Source organism: Ptiloglossa arizonensis, chromosome 10, assembly GCF_051014685.1.
Source record: "Ptiloglossa arizonensis isolate GNS036 chromosome 10, iyPtiAriz1_principal, whole genome shotgun sequence".
NCBI classification, from domain to species: domain Eukaryota; kingdom Metazoa; phylum Arthropoda; class Insecta; order Hymenoptera; family Colletidae; genus Ptiloglossa; species Ptiloglossa arizonensis.
Genome location: NC_135057.1, coordinates 17,630,851 through 17,648,661, shown reverse-complemented (window position 1 = coordinate 17,648,661; position 17,811 = coordinate 17,630,851). Strand labels below are relative to the sequence as shown.

At 52.8% G+C, this 17,811-nt stretch overlaps 2 protein-coding genes across 3 annotated transcripts in view; one reads left to right on the top strand and one right to left on the bottom strand.

Moving 5' to 3' along the window:
• LOC143152484 (UDP-glucosyltransferase 2) overlaps window positions 1-8,204 on the bottom strand; it is a 62,509-nt gene extending 54,305 nt beyond the window's left edge. Inside the window, exons 1-2 of one of the 2 annotated variants that reach the window (XM_076322688.1) lie at window positions 6,759-8,204; window positions 1,032-1,191 (exon numbers count right to left, since the gene is read on the bottom strand). Coding sequence is in view for 1 of the 2 variants with exons in the window: in XM_076322687.1 (XP_076178802.1) it covers window positions 6,759-6,792 (34 nt within the window). In the remaining variant the exon portion in view is untranslated. The remainder of the gene's footprint in view (window positions 1-1,031; window positions 1,192-6,758) is intronic. The other variant, XM_076322687.1, reaches the window with a different exon arrangement.
• LOC143152486 (lachesin) overlaps window positions 1-17,811 on the top strand; it is a 114,253-nt gene that overhangs the window by 31,876 nt on the left and 64,566 nt on the right. The window lies entirely within an intron of this gene.

Here is a 17,811-nt window from a genome sequence, read left to right as displayed (position 1 = left end):
CCGATTCGTGTTCGCGATTCTACTCGATATCGATTCATCGAACGATGCGATTTCTCGTTCGCGCGTGCGATCGCGAACCTTGAACTCGTTATTTTTCCGACACGAGTCTCTCCCGCGGTCTCCCGAAACGAGCGGATCGCTTCGGGCGCCCTCGACTGACTTTATCTCGAAGAAGAACGTCGAATACCGAGACGCGAAGCCAACGAGCATCGCTCGCGCGTCTCCTCGAAAAGAACGCTCGAACGCGCGAAAGACTCGAGTCGACTGCGTTATCGAACGCGAGTTGCGCAACCCTGAGATTCCTTTGGCGTTGCCGAGCGACGAAGACGTACTTGTGCTCCGTTTCTCGCATTTGCGACGGTGGTCGCGACGCGAGAAGAATTTACGTTCGCGGACTGCGGAATACTATCGATGCGTGCGTCCACGACTACCGACTTTACGATATCCCTGGACACCCGTACCGGTGCCAGAATCGTTCGAACGATAATCGCGATTTATCGCAAAACTCGATCCCCCCGCTTCACGCTTCACGCTCGACGCTCGTTACCGTGAAATTACGAAAGGGAAACCCTCTGCGCGGGATAAAAGAGAGAGGGAAAAAGAAAAGAAAGACGAGAAAAGCTCCGCGGACGATGAAGTCGCGAAACCCTTCCGAAATGGAGTCACGAGCAGATCGGGCTCGTTTCAGCGAGTCTGACATGTCCCCGTCATAAATCTGCGGTACTCGGGGTAGCTCGGGTGGCGCGCGGGGCACAAGTTTATAACGTGACGGAGACCGAGGGAGCGGAGCGGAGCGGAGCGAACCAACGAACGAACGAACGAACGAACGAACGAACGAACGAACGAAGAGGAATAGAGGCGTAGGAGGAGTCGAGGGGCGCAGAGCTGGGAGGGGAGGAGAGAGTGCGCGGGTAGCACAAAAGTTATTAAATTTGATTAGACTCTGCCGCATAGCTGTGCAGGAACGAGGATAGGCTAGGTAGCGCGAGAGTATAGGGCGGAATGGGGCTGCGAAAGGGGGTAGATTTCACCTGGGGTTGGTGGTCGCGGCCGAGACACGAGGGTATGAGTCTCTCGCTGGTATGGGTGCCCTGGGTATCTACGGCTTATGACGCTCCCTTCTCCCGTTCCGCGTCTTCTTCCGACTCGGACCAATCGCGTTCTCTCGCTCCGCGCTGCCTTTCCTCGGACCTGTATCGTATTAAATATAATTGTTAAAGTTGTTCCGCGTGTGGGGATTACGACAGTTTGCGCGATTTACGTTATCGTCGCGGAAGGTCTGCTCGTTTCGCTCGTTAATACGGCCGAGAAGTTTAGGCCGACTGGAACGGTTGGACTCGTATCGAGGTCGTCGATCGAAATCGAAGACGAGCGGGAAAGCTCGTCCCCTCGACGGGAACGAACGTTTCCTACGTTGGAATAAAACCTGCCGGTGGAGGCCCGGCGAGCGTTTGTCGTTCGACTCGTCGTCGGTGGAACGCGAGGCGTCGCGTCGCGCGTTGATATCCGAACGCGGATACTTGCTTCGAAGAGGGACACGATCAACCTTCCGTGGCGAGAACAGACAAACACGCGAGAACAATCTGTGAAACTTTCTCGATCATCGACCGGGCCACTGGGGAGCTGTTCGTTTGCGATTTACGACGAAAGAGGGAGAGAGAGAGAGAGAAAGAGAGAGAGAGTGAGCGAAAAAGAGGGAGAGGGGGAGGGAACTAGAGACAGAGGAAGAAAAAAAAACACGAGAGTCGGATCGATCGCCTCCTTTGTCGACGCTCGTACCGTGACTGAACGACAGGTACTGGAATAATCCGTACTAAAATCCTTGGAGACTGTACTGCGACAGACGGTCCTATTGAATCGAACGTCGCATAACGTCGATTTTTCTGCCTCCTCGCTGCTCTCGCTCCGCTTTGTGCGATATTGCTTTTTACGTTGCGCGTTCGGCTTCGGTTAATAGTCCGGTTCTCTTGTTCGAGCAACTACCGATGCGCACAGACGTTCCGCTTAATCGCTGTCGAACGTTGTCCATCGATATCCGCGATATCCGTTATTAATTTATTTCCATATTTATTCACTGCGAGCGTAAATACAGGTACGTAGCTAAAACGCGACGCGATATTTAGCACGAAGAGAGGAGAAAAATGGCCAGCGAAACGAAAGCACCGGAACCGATCGAGAAACTTGATTACCGTTGACGCGTAAAATCTATACGGACGGTAAATTTCCGAGAATTCCAAGAATCGGCCGATCCGCGAATCGCTTAGTTCCGCGATATTTATCGGCGTATTTGTTGGGACGTGGGTAGAGCTACCGGAACAAATACAGAAATATCGATTTCGCGAAATTCACCGCGAAATGGTCCGAGACCGGAACCGAGACCGAGACCAAGACCGAGACCGAGACCGAGACCGAGACCGAGACCGAGACCGAGACCGAGTCCGAGAGCAGAGTCTTGCATAATCCAACGATTTGCAGCATCGTTTCTGCCCATGGGCATCGGGCGGCCGCTCTGACTTGCCTCGGTTCGATCCCCCGTCGCGTTCGACGAATCGAAAGGGATTTCGAGTCGAGTGCGAAAACACGCCCGCGCGAACCCGTCTGGCCCGTTACGCTGCACGCGCTGCGACTGTGGAACGGACGAGGACGGACGAGGACGGACGGGAACGACGCTAAGCCGACACGGGAGAATGGCTCTGCATGGGATCGGAAAGTGGTGCAACCCATATGTAGGTCAGACTCGACTGCGACACTACGTGCCCCGTGAGCCGAGCCAGACCAGGTGTCGCGTTTCTTCCTTCTTTTTTCGATCCGACCACCTCTCTTGCTCTTTGGTTAATTTTCTCCCATCTTTCGGGCTCGAACTTGTTTATCTTCCGGTGGAAACTTTCCATCGCAACGTGCCGCGATTCAAGGTCGTTGGAGCTCGCCGACTTTTCGTCGATTGCGAAAAACCGGGCGGACGTCCGTTTCGCGTCGACGTAACGGGAACCAGGCCGAATTCACGGGCGAAAACGAGCTCCTCGAGAGTCGTTCGTGCGGGAACGAGAGCGGGTCACGAGAGAGAAGAAAGACCGGCGAATTTTCCACCGAGGTTCCATTTTCTGAAATCACCGTTCGGAGATGCGCCGGATGCCCCTTTATCGCGGTAACGCGTCGACGTTCCGGCGCTCTCCGCGCGACGTCTCTTTGCAAATCGTCGACGATATCGGGGCACCAACGGTTCCCGGAATTACGCGCAACGCGACGATATCGAGTATCCTTTCATCGCGAAAGAGAGAAAATTTGATCACCTCGAGAACACTCGGAAAAACTCGTACGCGAACGAAAGAAAAACCGGGAAATTTCGCGGCAACGATCGATTCATCGACGAAAGGAGAACCGAGCTCTTGCCCTCCGCCCTTTGTCGTTCGGCCCGGCCCGGCCCGGCCCGGCCCGACCCGGCGCGGTGGCCGTGCCCGTGCCCGTGCCGCAGAATGTGCGTTTAATGACGTTATCAAAGGTATGCCGGCCGCGATCGTACAGCTATTTCGGTAAATTATGTCGCGTTGCGCGCTGTTGCGGAGCTTTAGCTCCAGGAATCCCTCGGAATACCAATAGCCACGGGTCTAATTACGACCGTAGAGTTAACAGTGACCAATATTGCTATTAAGCCGATTCGGGGTTGTCCCAGTTGTCTGTCAAGTATACGCGGGAAACCGTCCCGAAAACGATGCATCGTCCGACACGGGGGTAGTTTTCTTTCTCGACTTGGTCCCGATCGTTATCGGGAAGGACGATGCGTCGATCGGTGTCGATCGGTGTCGATCGGTATCGATCGATTTTCTCGGTACTTTCGGGGAATCGATAGGCCGGACGAATTTCCTCGGCTTCGATTATGGGAATTATCGAGACGGAGCGGTCCGTCAAATATCCGTGAAGCAGCCAGGAATTTCGAGAATGCTTCGCTCGGTTCCGACGAAATCGGCGCGGCTCGGGGCGATTCCGGACGGAAAATTTCATGTTCCTTCGTTCCTGCGATCTACGGCCACCGGAATATCGGAAACCGCGTCGTGCCGGGCTAAAATACCGGTGCGCGAACTCGCGGAATTTCGGATTTTTTCGCCGAAATGCCTGAAATCGTATCGAGATTTTCCGCATTACGGGTTCGCAGCGGATTTACCGCGCGACAGATTCGGTATCGACGTAGTTGTTGGTAACACCTCGCGACGCACCGCGGCTCGCACCGACCGTGCTTCGGCGGTCGGTTCGGTGTTGGATTTTCAAAAATCTCCGATCGCGGTACTCGGCAAAGCGTAGCGAAAATGAGAAAGGGGCACCGATCGCCTCTCCGATTACCCTTTACCGAATCGATTTACCGCGCCTGACCCATCGCGGGAGCGAATATTTTTCTCCAGCCGCCGATGGTGCGACGAATTTACCCTTAACCGGAACGCGGGATCGACGATTGCCACGCGTTTCCCGCCTCCTCGTCGCGTCGACAAAATTACCGGTGAACCGATCGAACGGAGCCAATAAACGATCGGCCGCGAGCGAAAAACTCCAACGACGCGAGTAAATAGAATGCGGTCGCGGTCGCGGTCGCGGTCGCTTTGTCGGGGCTTTCATAAAGGCCCGCCTCGCAACGGTATAGAATCGAAAATGTTTCGAGACTTTCCAACCAAACGCGAACGACGAGCGACCAGCGACGAGCGAAATACCCGCTCGTCCTTCGAAAGGACCTACGTACCCTTATAATACGTTGGGTGTTCGTTTGTAGTCGATATATTATACTTTTCCCTCCATTTTTCGGGGATTTCGTCTACCTAAAAAGTGACCGCGCGATACGGGGACGACCGACGTCGATATTTTCGACCGGACTCGGAACCTCCGAGTCCTTCCACTGGATACGTCCTACCGTTCCGCTCAGGTCCGAAATTATACAGCTTGTCGTAGATTTTTAATTAAAACTCTCGCGTAACAACCTCGCACCATGGCCGTCCGAGGTAAACGAGGTAAACGAGCCGAACGAGGTAAACGAGGTAAACGAAATCGAGAGCAACTACCGGTGGAACCGATTCGGTTAACGAACAAATACCCACCGAGGTTGTAATACGTTCGACGATAATACGGAAACAAGGCGTTTCGACGCAGCTGCGTTTCATTGGCTTCGACTTTAACAACGAGAAATCAGTTTGCGTTCGAATATTAAATCCGATCGAAATACTCGTGTCTCGGTAATCCGCGTTTCGCTCGATTCGATGCCCGGCCAACTAGCGGTTCTGCTCCGAGTTCGTCGATACGATCGCGTCGAAGAGAGCTCTGCACGTGTTTCCGTTCGTATTAAACGTCAAAGTTGTACGCCGAAACCAGAGATACTCCTCGTTCCTATCGAACAACACGAATCGCGATATTGCGCGATTTTTCGATTCAGGTGGATCGGCGAAAGGACCGCCTCGAGTTTGGTCGCGTTCTTCCGCTCGCGGGGTAGCTTTCGCTTCGTTAACGTCGAACCTCGACGAGTCTTGTTTTAATCTCGACGAAGCACGTCCCGATTTGATATTTTTACAACTCTCGGCGGTGAAACGCAAAGAGCGAACCGTTTCGAGAGGAAGAGGAGGAAAATTTCGCGCGCGTACCGCCTCGACCCAAACTCGCCCTCGTCGGGAGATTGCGACACCGGACACGTATTTGGATCGGAAAGATCCATTTGATTCGACCGAGTCTCGATCTTGTTCGGTACTGTATAAATATCGCGAACGCTCGGCGCGTTATAGTTGAAAAACCGAGGCTCGTATTCATCGTTTTAATCTCGTTCGTTTTCTTGTTTCGCGTTTATCCCACTCGCGGCGCGGCGCGGCTCGACGCGTCGTCTTCGTTCGCAGCTAGCTTTTCTCGCATTTTCCTCCTTTGTAACCCGCTAAGCACTCTTCGGCGAGAGAAGGACGCGCGGGACAGCCGCGCACGGCTCCCTTAAGGCGATGCCCACAATGAACGCCTTCACCTTGGTAAACGTTTACGATCGTTGTTCGCACAGAGAAATCATCCTCTCCTTTCCATTTGACTCGGTCGAATAAAGGAAGAAAGGAGAACCTCAAAGACGCTTCGCGTTCTTTTTTCCTCCGCTGTTCCCGGACGATACCGAGATAATGCTTCCCAGCGTATTTTCCTTTCTATGAAATAAGACCGGAAACCCGACGAAAATATCGCGGCGTTCGTTGCCGTGGTTCCGAGAGAAATCCTTTTCCTTTTCGCGGCATCGTGTCCCTTTCCTTCTTTTCTCTCTCTCTCTCTCTTCCCCTCTCTGAGCTATTTCTAGCACGGTAACCGACCGAAGGGAAAAGAGAGAAGAAAAGACCTTCCGTGCGAGGGTATCGCGCGGTAGCAATGTCCGACGAGGAAAGTAAACGAGAAGAACCGACAGGCGCGACATCGATAAAAATCAACTCGAACGCGACCTCGTTCGGAGTAATTTTAATTATGCATCGTTGGAGGCTTTTCATAAGCGATTCGAGCGACCGACGATTAAAAATTGTCGAAACGAGGTCGCGCGATTTTCATCGAAGAATCGTGGCCAATCGCCGGCTAATGTTCTCCCAGAGATACAACGATAAATACGAAAATTGCGACGAGCATCATCGAATAAAGAGAAATCGTAGCGAAGAGACGACGACGACGACGACGACGACGACGACGACGACGACGACGACGATTCGGCTGCGCTTACGCGGGGAAAGATCGTACCGCGTACAAGCGGCAGAGGTATCGTACTTTTTACTTACACCGTTCTATCCGTTTCCACGGCATCTCAGACATTTTCCTTCCGCCAACTTCTTATCTCCGTTCCTTTTAGACGTTTCCTCCCTTTTTCTGCCTCTATCTCCGTCAATGGATCCACTCCACTAGGTATAATGTCGTCCCTTTTCGTTGCAATCTGCTCGCCACTTTTCAATGGGCGGAGGGTAGAACGGGCAGTCGCTTCCGCTAAGAAAGGATGCACACCCTCGAGCTGGTAAACGTTACGATTGCTAGTTGCATCAAGGAATCGTCACCCTTCGCGTCGATGCCAGCTGCTCTCTTGGGAGTGGCGGTGCCTCCGAGTGGAATTTCACGGTGTACTTTTCTCGCGGCTCCGCGGCGGCGCACTGGTCGCTACGTGGCTTTTATTTTAACCGATTTCAAACGGCGCTCGCTACGATCTTCTCGGAACGATGATCCGTTCCGTTTCTTCGAATCGTTGTTCGAGTCCATTGATTTCTCTCGGTAGCGAAATCGATTACGAATCGACGTATCCGTAAGTTCGTCGCGATCGTTCGCCGATTCTTAAATCGTTCGATGCCTGTTTCGTATCGAATTTATCGATCGTTGATGATATTTTACTCTCGGCTCTTGTTCTCTTGTTCTCCGTATCTCTGCTAAACACTTTCTCGAGACCACTTTTATTCCTTTCCGTCGACGTTTCCACTTTGCCCGCGTACCGAAAGAAACGGGTGGTCCTCCGTTCGTATCAAAAGGTACAAATTTCATAAACGAACCGTTGTTTCGGCCACCGTCTAACGAAGAAACGCGCGCGATACGTTCTCGCGAAATTAAGTTCAAACATTCCACGGAACGGCCACCCGTAACGTCTTGTATCCCCCAGGAGGGAGAATAGTGGCTCGTTTGTCACAATTTTGGTAATCCCGTTGTAACGAATCGCATCGTAGCATCCCTCGGAGGAACGCAACCGTCTCCCCTTATCCGGTAGGGCACTCTTTTTCAACGAACGTCCACCGTTTCGATAAAAATTCGCAACAATGCGTACGTTTTTTCTCGGGACGAGTCGAAAACGATCGGAAGGAAATTTCTGTGCGCGCGAAGACGCATTGCGCGTCGCTTCGAAGGTATCAATTTGCGACCGAAGAACAATTTTACGAGCAGCGAGTTGCGCGAAAAATCGATCGTCTCGAAACAGTAACGAGCATTTGGTGGTAAAACGTCTCGTTCCACGCGTTTTCGATACATATTTTCGATGAAATATTTCTCTTTTTCGCGTTCCGCGACAAGCCGTATCTACCGACGTTCTTGGTATCCCGCGTTCCGCGAGGTCCTTTTTAAAATGCATCGTCCCGAACGATCCGGAACGGATACACGGACACGAACCGGAAATAAACGGTTTTCGAACGCGCGTTTATTTCTGCGCACGTGCCCGTAGATAACGCCTATGTGTACAAACATATATTCCGCAATCTCTGTGGGCAGTGGTTAGCAGGGTGGCGGGTGGCGGGTGGCGGGTGGCGGGTGGCGGGTAGCGGGTGGCGGATGGTGGGCGGCGAGCGGCGAGCGGCGAGCGGCGAGCGGCGAGCGCCGCGTTGTTTTCCAGTAGCTCTCGGACAACACGAGCGCAAGAGGCCTTTCGCTCCATCGCCGCGAACGGCTCTTGTTACGCTTCTCTCTTTCTCTCTCTTCCACTCGCTCTCTTTCCATCTCTCTCTCTCTCACCCCTCAAGAAACAATATAATGTGATTTAGTAGACCATTACTGCCACTGTACTTTCCGAGTAGCGGCGCCTAGGTGCGGTGCACCAACCTTCCATAGACATACCGAGCTCGCCGTAGTCACGTATAACCGACTGTTCTCTATCTCATCCGCCCCCTTTGCCCTTCTCTCTTATATCTCTCTCCCACTTTGCTCCGTGGTCCCTGCGTTCGCCGTTCCCGGGTGTCCTTCCAATATCGCTTTGATATACAGGCTTATGTGCGGAAAAACGTCCAAGAATTTAGAGGCGCGCGGCACTCGAGATGGCAGACCTATATCGCCCGAAACTTCTGGAACCCTTCTTCCTCGCCGCGCCTCGCCTCGCCTCGCCTCGCCTCGCCTCGTACCTCGAACGAATATTCCGTAACTCGCTTAACGCGAATCTTTTCTTGCGAGTTATCGATAATCCAGATAACTTCTCTTCTAGGATACTCTTTGATCGTTCGTTGCGATTGATCGTGCGTTTCGTAGTCGATTACGATCTCTCTCGGATGGTGAGCGCGCGGCTTCGATGTTGGGAAATTTACGTTCGTTCTTCTTTTCGCGTTGGAAATTACAACACAGAAACTCACTTCGTAACACGACCGCTGCGTATGTTCTTAGGTTCGCGTATACGGGTGACTCGGTCGTATCTGTCCGTACGTGAGCGTGTGCGCGTGTGCGCGTGTGCGCGTGTGCGCGTGCGCCCGTCCGCGCGGTCTCTAACTTTATTAGTCGGTCGGTTCCTCCCGTTTTGCGCGCTGCTTCATTAGTTCTCTTCGTTAGATAGTTCGGGCGTATCTCGTTCCCTCCGTAGGGTATTTCCCAAATAACGATACTCTGTATTCTAACTGACCGCGACTGCACATGCGATCGCGTAATAGAATCGGAACGAAAACTCGTCGAGTGATGCATCGCTGTTGCGTTACCGCGCTTTCGCGTGTTAACGCATGAATATTCAGCTCTCTCGTAGGTGGATACGTAATTTCAGGTTTTCTACGGATCGGGAACACGAAAACGTTGCCTTCTCGAAGGGAGATTATTTTTGAAATATTCAAAGGACCTGTATCGCGCACCTTTCCCCGCATACATAATACAAATCGCGCGATACGTAATCTCGCGTAATCCTTCAAACTGCTCGACTAATTTCGCATTCCCGTGCATCGAATATCGATAGAGCCTCCGGTGCTCGGCTTTCTTTTTCCGATACGAGTGTCGTTCCATCGGGGACCGCTGGCAGAACTCGTGCAAAAGCGTAACCGATTCTTGTCCGCGTCGATCGTACGTCGACTCGGGCGTTTCGACGAATTTCGACAAATTTTTCGAGACATCGAGGTCCAGGCGTTGTCCGTTGGGCGTCGATTCTCAAATGTTTCTCCGCAGTCGCGCGCGAGTCGAAGCTGCCGCGACGCGACGATTTTCGAACCGTTGGTATCGAAATCGGACGACTCTTCCCTAGCAACGCTCCGGTATTGTAACGCTCCCTCTCGGCGTACGTTCTCTCTCCTCTCTCCTCTCTCTTTCACTCTCTCGCCGTGCAAATTAATCCGATTGCTTCGGTTATTTTTATTAATTAATCCGCAGGATGGAAAGTAAATTCCATCTCGTTCCGACTTGATTCAATATTTAAGTTTAATCATACTGTAGCCGCTTTCGGATCGGGCAATAATTCCGAGCGATACGGGCTACGAAGTACGCGCGGTCTCGTTCGATCGTTTGTAGAACATGACGAATTTTATTTTACGCCGATTCCCTTCCGCTTCGTGGACTTTGCACCCGACGGTAGGAATTTATTTAAACGAACCAGGAAATCGAGGAAGGTTTCGCAAAACCGGGGGATGCGCGATATTATTCTTTCCAGTACGCAAACCCTTCGATACTCTGGCGATACTTTGGCGTGTATCGGTTTGTAATCCATCGTAGTTGGTCGCGCGTAGTTGGCCGTGAGTTTGAATTTATCGTTCGTAGTAGGTTGGCCGAGACGACGACGACTCGAACGCTCGCCGGTTGGGACGGGCGAAAAGATTGCGAAACGATTGGGAAAAGATCGGGAAAAGATGGCGTTACTTCGTTAAGGAGGACGCGCGGGGCGAAAGTAAAATGTATCGTAGGTTCTCGGGGTGTTGTACGAGCGTGGGTTTCCACGCTCGACGTAGGTCCGGCAACCTGCTACGCTGTTCGTTCTCTCGCGGGAGCTGCAACTCAACGCGGTTGAGGGCCGAAGGGGCGGTTTCTCTGGGAAAAATTGCCGTCAGGGGTGCGTACCTACCGTACGTGTACGCGTACCTGTGCGCGTAGCTACGCGTCGGGACGAGGAAGAAAGGTCGCGAAGCGGAGAGAAAGGAAAAAAGGGAGGCGCGGAGTTAGGGATCGGAATAGGGATCGAGCCCTGTATCTCGGCGCTGCTTTGCATATCCCGAGCGACGGAACCGCTAAATTCGCTGTACGAATCGATCTTCCCTTCGCCTTGGTTTTTTTGTGGTTCGCGTTCCTCCTCGTGGGAAATCGCATCGAATCGGCGGTACTAACGGTCGATCCTGGCCGAGCGTATCTCCATACGGTGCTTGATTGGAGTCGGTGCGCTTCGCGGCGATCTACCGGAACTCTTTTTCGAATTTTTGCATCAACGTTGATTGTTTGCGGAAACGAGGCGCGAACCGACTCCGCATCGCGGAGAATACGATACGATACGCGATTGTTCAATTTTCGTTGGTAACGAGGGTACGTTTACTCGAGCGGAATCCGAGGGTCTTCGCGGGCGTTTCGTTACGCTCGCCGTTCGTTTGCTCTACCGTTTACCGGGACGATCTCTTTCTCCGACGATTCCGATCTCGGCGCTAAGAATTCCTTTCCCGAAATTGTCGCGGGTCGATTTCATTTCGTCTACGGGTGGTCGTTCACCCTCGCGTCGTGCCGGTTTTCCTTGATCAACCGCGACGGACGGTAACCGTAAAAAGATGGTTAACAGAGGGGAAACGATCGCGATGCCAATGGATTCCTCTCTCGCGAGGCGTTTCGGCAGGGATCGTCGCGTGTGTCAGCGTTCCTACGTGACGGTAAATTCCGTAATAACAACGGCGCCGTCATGACTGCCATTCCGAGCAGTTCTCCTCGCTGCGGATGTAATTATGAGCACGTCTACGCGGTTATCGTCGAACGATGTCCCGACGTGTGACGGCCTCAAAGAGCGCAGTCTGACGCGCGACGTTCTTGATGGCGTAATAATTGAATTTTAAGCGGGTCCCGCCTACGACTCGAGGAGACCGGGTACCATTCGTTGTTTCGCTGGAACAGGGAGCTTCTATTGTCTTCGAACGACTGTCGCGCATTTGGATGGCCAGAATTACGGCTCTCGGGAACTCGGTATCGCGAAATTTCTCGGTAGCCGGCCTCTCCTGGACGAGAATTCGTCCTTTCGAAAATTCGACGCGCGTACCGACCAATTTTTCCAACCAGCCGTGCTCCTCCCGATGTCCTAATGTCCCTTCGACTCGCAAAGAATCGCGCGACCACGCAGGACGGCTTAAACTTCCTTAAAGGGCGATGCTTGGCAAATATTTACTTCGACGCGGATAACGATGGAAAGTAACTACACCGAGGACCGTATCTTTCCCATCGATGGCAACGTTTTACCAGAGCCGTTCGGAACGCCCGATTTCCCATCGATGAGAGAGCACGACTATCCTAACGCGCGGAAGAAGAATCTTCGAAGGGCACGATCGAAAAATTTCTTCGCGATACGGTCGATGATCGCCTTTTCGGTGAAAACCGGCCATGAATCCCGAATTCGGTGTGTCGCGGCGTGGTTTCTCGATTAACATCGATTTAAATTACAAATTTAACTACCCCGAAGAGCCGCGCGAGAGCTCGATCTCGCAACACGCGGCAGGCATTCTGGGTCAACCGGCGGGGTGCTGCTAGGTGAGACGGTTAAAATGGGCGAACTACTTAAAACACTCGCTTCCAGCTCGAGGAGTAGTAAGTCGGCTCCGAGGCGAGATTGTTCGGATAACTTCTCACGGCCATGCTGAAACATTAATTCCGATAATGGCATTAGTCCCCCGCGCGCACCCGCCCCTTGTCGGCCACCACCGTCCCACGATTTTCTACCTTTTCGCTGCCTCCGTTCTTCTTTTTTCTCTCTCCCCCTCACCCCTCGCCCCTTTATCTCGGTCGACGTTTCCGAGCACGCGACGCTGTTGAACGTTGCTTCGGTCGATTCGAATCGTTGGATTTTTTCTCACGGTCCTATCGAATCGCTTTACAAAGGATCGCGGTCTATTTTCAAGTTCGCGCCTCGGTTTCGATGAAACGTTCCGGTTTCTTCGTCGAGTTTCGAATACCGGACCGAGGGATTAATTATCCGTTCGATCGATCTCGTCCGCGTCGAGGGAGAATATCGGAAGAAGAAGACGGCGACAACGACGACGACGACGACGACGAGGGGTTATCGCGTTTTCTTTCGTCGGACAGCAGGAAAACAGCGTTCTATTTCGTTTCTTCTCGCGCGGAGATATACGTTCGGTCGCGTAATATCGTCGTCGAATCGATTCGCGAATCCCTTCGCTTTCGTTGGATCGTACTCGCGTTTTATCGAGACGGAGATTTCGTCCCCGAAAGGATGGTCGATTACGAGCGGATATCGTTTCGTCGATGTTCGAAAGAAAATATTTCACCCCGTGAAAGGAAAGTAGGTAAACGAAACACGGAAGAGAGAAAATCGAAAGGTTGCGCGGACTCGTTGCAGCGCGCAGTGCGAACGAAGGCACGAATAATCGACGATTTACATTTTACGCGTTTCCCGAGGCGCAGACGGCCGGACACGGCCGGACACGGGCTTTTCCAGCATATCGGAACAACGACGAACAGGTGGGAGAAAGCTCGATAGCGGTCCGTTCGTTTCGCGTTGGCCCGTAGAGGTAGCCGCGCAACGACGCGTTCGCGCGTGTACCGCACGCGCGTTCGAACACGGTTCCGGACGTACGGGGACCAGACCCCCCTATCCCGCGTGAGAATCGAGACGCGATTCGCGTAATTACTATATGCACGGGAACGCGTCAACGATCGAGTCGAACGACGGCAACGACGGCAACGACGGCAACGACGGCCGGTCCGCCGAGCGCTCGAACGTTAACCGAGGAAAAAGTCCAAAAGAAGAGAAGAGAAGAGATTCGCGGGTTCGGTTCGTTCGACAACGCGTGCTGCTTCGAACGGGTCGAAGAGCCGGCAGCCTCGTTGCATCGTAATCGAGACGGTGAAACTTTAAACGGTAATTTATGGCGGGTGACGGCTACATTTGCTGGATTATAAATCTCCGGCGGGTTTCTCTCGGCTTTAATTATGAATTCATTGACTCTCTCCGGCGTATGTAAAGCAGTCGCGGAACGATATCGCGCTCCTTTTCCGGGAGAAATACGATCCTCTTTGTCACCGAGGCGCATGCGCCTCTTCGGAAAGAACCTTCGTTTCGGTTCGGCGAGAGCCGGTCTTCGGTCGACTCGAAAAGGAAATAGCCGCGCGCGCGCGCGCGCGCGAAAGATTCGGCTCGTTTTTCGTCGCGCGAATCTCTTCCTCGTTCGCGGATCGCCGCAGTATCGGAAACGCGCCGTAGTCGATACCGTATCTAACCGTATCTAACCGTATCTAACCGCATTTAACAGGTTCCCGCGCGAGCGGTAACTTAATCACCGCGGTTGTTCTTCCGAGGGTTTACCGGTCGTTCGGACCCTCGAAAGAACTCACCCCCGGCGCAAACAGCCCGCGAGTGAACCAGATAGCGGTGTAAAAAATACACGCCCCCTGATACTCGTAGAGAAGCCGAGGTTCCGCCACCGGCGCCGACTTTCGAACAACTTTTATTCTTTCTCCGCTATCAGAGACGCGCTAACGATTCCAAGCGAGAGATGGAGTGTGGTTTTCCAGAGGGGATAGAGGGTAGTCGGACGGGGGGAGAGAGAGAGCGAAAGAGACCGAAAGAGAGAGAGAACCGGACACCGCGAGATCCTCGAACCTCTTTCGCTAACTTTTCTATGCGCTTGGCTATCCGAATTTCTCCCCCGGCCGGTACTTTTCTCTCTTTCCCTTGCTCCGTATTCCCTCCGGCTGCCGCGTCGTACCGGTCGTTATCTATTCACGGAGGTTACGTTCCGATCGGACGTTCCGCCGACCGACCCGACCATTCGTTTCGGGGTATCCGAACGCGGCTTTGGCTTTCGAAGCCACCGGAAGAAAAATGGGCCGAGAATCGCGTCTACGGGCCCAGCGACGCGCGCTCTCCGACGAGAAGTTTGCGCGGCGCGGCACGGCACTCTATCGAGAATACCGCGATATCATCGAGATCGGTTATTTCGAAGTCGTCGACGTAAAAGTACCGAGGCGCACCGAGGTGATGCGCACCCTTGTAAATACGTTGACGATAAATCCCGCTATTTGCCGTTACTATCGCCGCCACCGCCGCCGCCGCCGCCGCCGCCACTGCCGTTGCTTCTACCCGAGAGGGTGAATCGATACGTCGCGTCACCTCGCCTCGCCTCGCCTCGCCTCGCCTCGCCACGCCACGCCACGCCACGCCACGCCACGCCACGCCACGCAGCGCCATGCCACGCCGCGCGTCGGGGGGACCGCCGGGGACCCGATACCCGTCGCATTCCGCGGGAACATAAATAACCATTATACACACGCCGCCATTACGTTTCCGTGCACGCGCGTGATCCTCGATCCCGTCAACCGCTCGGTCGAGGTAAGAAGAAGAAGAAGAAGAAGAAGAAGAAGGTAATCCAACGGACGTCGGATCGACGACGTTTAACGCGTGGCGCGGAATTCTCTATTGTCCGACCGACGTCCCCGGACGATTTATATTATTATATATCGCGTTGTCGGACCAACGAGACCGAACACGTCCCAACGTTACGAGATAAACTGCGAGAAGCATCTGGCGGGTGATCGTTCGACGTTCGCCGCTCTCCGTGCGCGTTCCGCGTTCCGCGTTCCACCTTCCGTCTTCCGCGTTCCGCGTTCCGCCTTCCGCCTTCCACCTTCCGCGTAGTATGTAGTTCTTTTTCCGTTGGACGTACATACGTAGACGGTATGTGCTCGGAACATCCTTGAAAAGTTCATTTCGGTGCGCTCGATGAAACGGCTCCTCCTCGTTTCGGTCGCGAAATCGTCGATGCGATCGTTGAAGGAAGAGGAAGACGCGAGGGGTCTCTCGATTCCCGAGGAAGCTCACGATTCCAAAGTAGAACGTTCCCGATGAAATTTTCAAAACGTAACCGTTTCTTTCTCCCGCTGCTTTCGTTTTATCTCCGTCGGTGCACGGATGGGTCCTTTGTAGCCGTTTGTTCCTCGAGGTTGGGTTTCGCAACGGCAACGAATATCGAACGAACCTCGGCTGTTTACACGGATACCTTTCGAAAATCGTATCGCGAGACGACCGACCCGATCGACCGTCGAGTTACGACCGTCCTTTAAATTTGTACCGAGCTCTATCGCGTTCCGAAGGAAAGCAAAGTGCTCGACGCCTCGACGCCTCGACGCCTCGACGCCTCGACGAATCGACGAATCGAGCATCGAGAACCCATCCAGTCGCGGCGACGGTTACCCGGCCGCTACCTTTGCCCGGAAGACGCGATAACGAACGAATGGCGCGGTTAACAAATATATTTATAGCTGCGCGTATATACGTACCTACCTGCGTACCTACCTACCTACCTACCTACGTACCCACGTACATACGTATATATTCTAAGAATAATAGGACTTTGCGGAGTATAAATTTTCAAAGTGCTCGGAGCCAACGAAGCACGGGGATGTGGGTGGGCCGGGGCGAGGAGAGGGTCGGTCCATTAAAACAACTCGAGTGTTCGCGGAGGAAAGTTTCCAAGACGTTTTCGCGCGTGTTTCTCCGTCGATTATTTGATTTTTTTTGTTTCAAATATATACGCAACGAGAGCGGAGGGAAGTTCGTAACGAGACTGGATACTTTTAAATTCACCAGGAAATGCACTCCGCGAGAAACTCGCCGGTTGTTAAGAGAAATGCAAAACAAGAATCCTCCGAGTGGCGGGCAGCTTGTTAGGAATTCGAGCCGCCGCTTTATTTGACAACGGTATTCGCGCTACTACCTCGGCGAGTCTCGCTCGACGATACGAAATACCCGATCGTCTCGATCCGATCCGTGAATCGTTTCGTTCGCGAGCTTTTCTCCAAATAACGCAACGCGGAAGAAGAAGGAAGCGGCTCGACGATGCCGGAGCCTTTCCAAAGTTTTAAGGGGACGCGAAAATGACCGAAACGGTTATTCGATGACGCTTCACTTTGGTGTACTTTTCGCAAAGAAAAGTTCCGCGTTCTCGTCGAAAGCTCGCGAAACTTTGATCCGAGATGCAAACGAGTAGGTTGTACTCGTTACAAGGGTATCGCTGTAACGTTCGATACATCCGCCGGAATTTTCACCCATTTTCCACATTTTTTACATTCTTTTTTCTTCTTCCTCTTTATTTGTTTCCTCTTTCCGTTGGCTTTGTTCCCCTTTTCTTTCTCGTTTTACTTTTTTCTTTCGCGCAAAAGAGACGCAAATGCGACCGAGCCCTTGTTGCCGCGGTTTCCCGACGATCCCTTTTTTTCTCCCCTCTCGAGAGGAGTTCAAAAAGAGAATCGCATCGAATCGACGTCAGTGCGCAGCAATACTCGGTCGTTCGATAGTCGTTTCTGTCGGCGTAATACAAAGGATGTGTGCAAACGGGTATCAACGGCGTACGACGATACGAGATAGGAGATAGAGACAGACGGACAGATAGATAGGTAGATGGATAGATGGATAGATGGATAGATGGATAGATGGATAGATGGATAGATGGATAGATGGATAGATGGATAGATGGATAGATGGATAGATGGATAGATAGGTAGAGAGAGAGAGAAAGGTATTGGCATCCTTTGATTAAAAAGAGGATTAAAAAGAGGTAAAAGATGTTTCAATGTTATGCGGTTTTGTGTCGCGTTACGAGGGGATATTGTCTCTCCTCGTCTCTCGTTGCTCGCGACGAATACGTACGCGCGTACTTGTCGCGGTTGAAACGATGCGCGATGCGCGGTGCGCGGTGCGTGGTGCGTGGTTGGCATTGTTCTCTCTCGTTGAATTTCAAACAAACGACGAATCTTGAATGAAACGAGTACGAACGAATTCGTTCGAGCAACAAGGTACGCGTAGGTGGGTAAGTAGGTAGACGGGTAGGTGGGTGGAGCGAACCGTTGGACGATCGAGCGGGCTAAGAAAAAGGAGGAAAGCCGCGTCCGTGAAACGTCTCGAGGACGAGGAACGAACAGCTAGCTACCCGG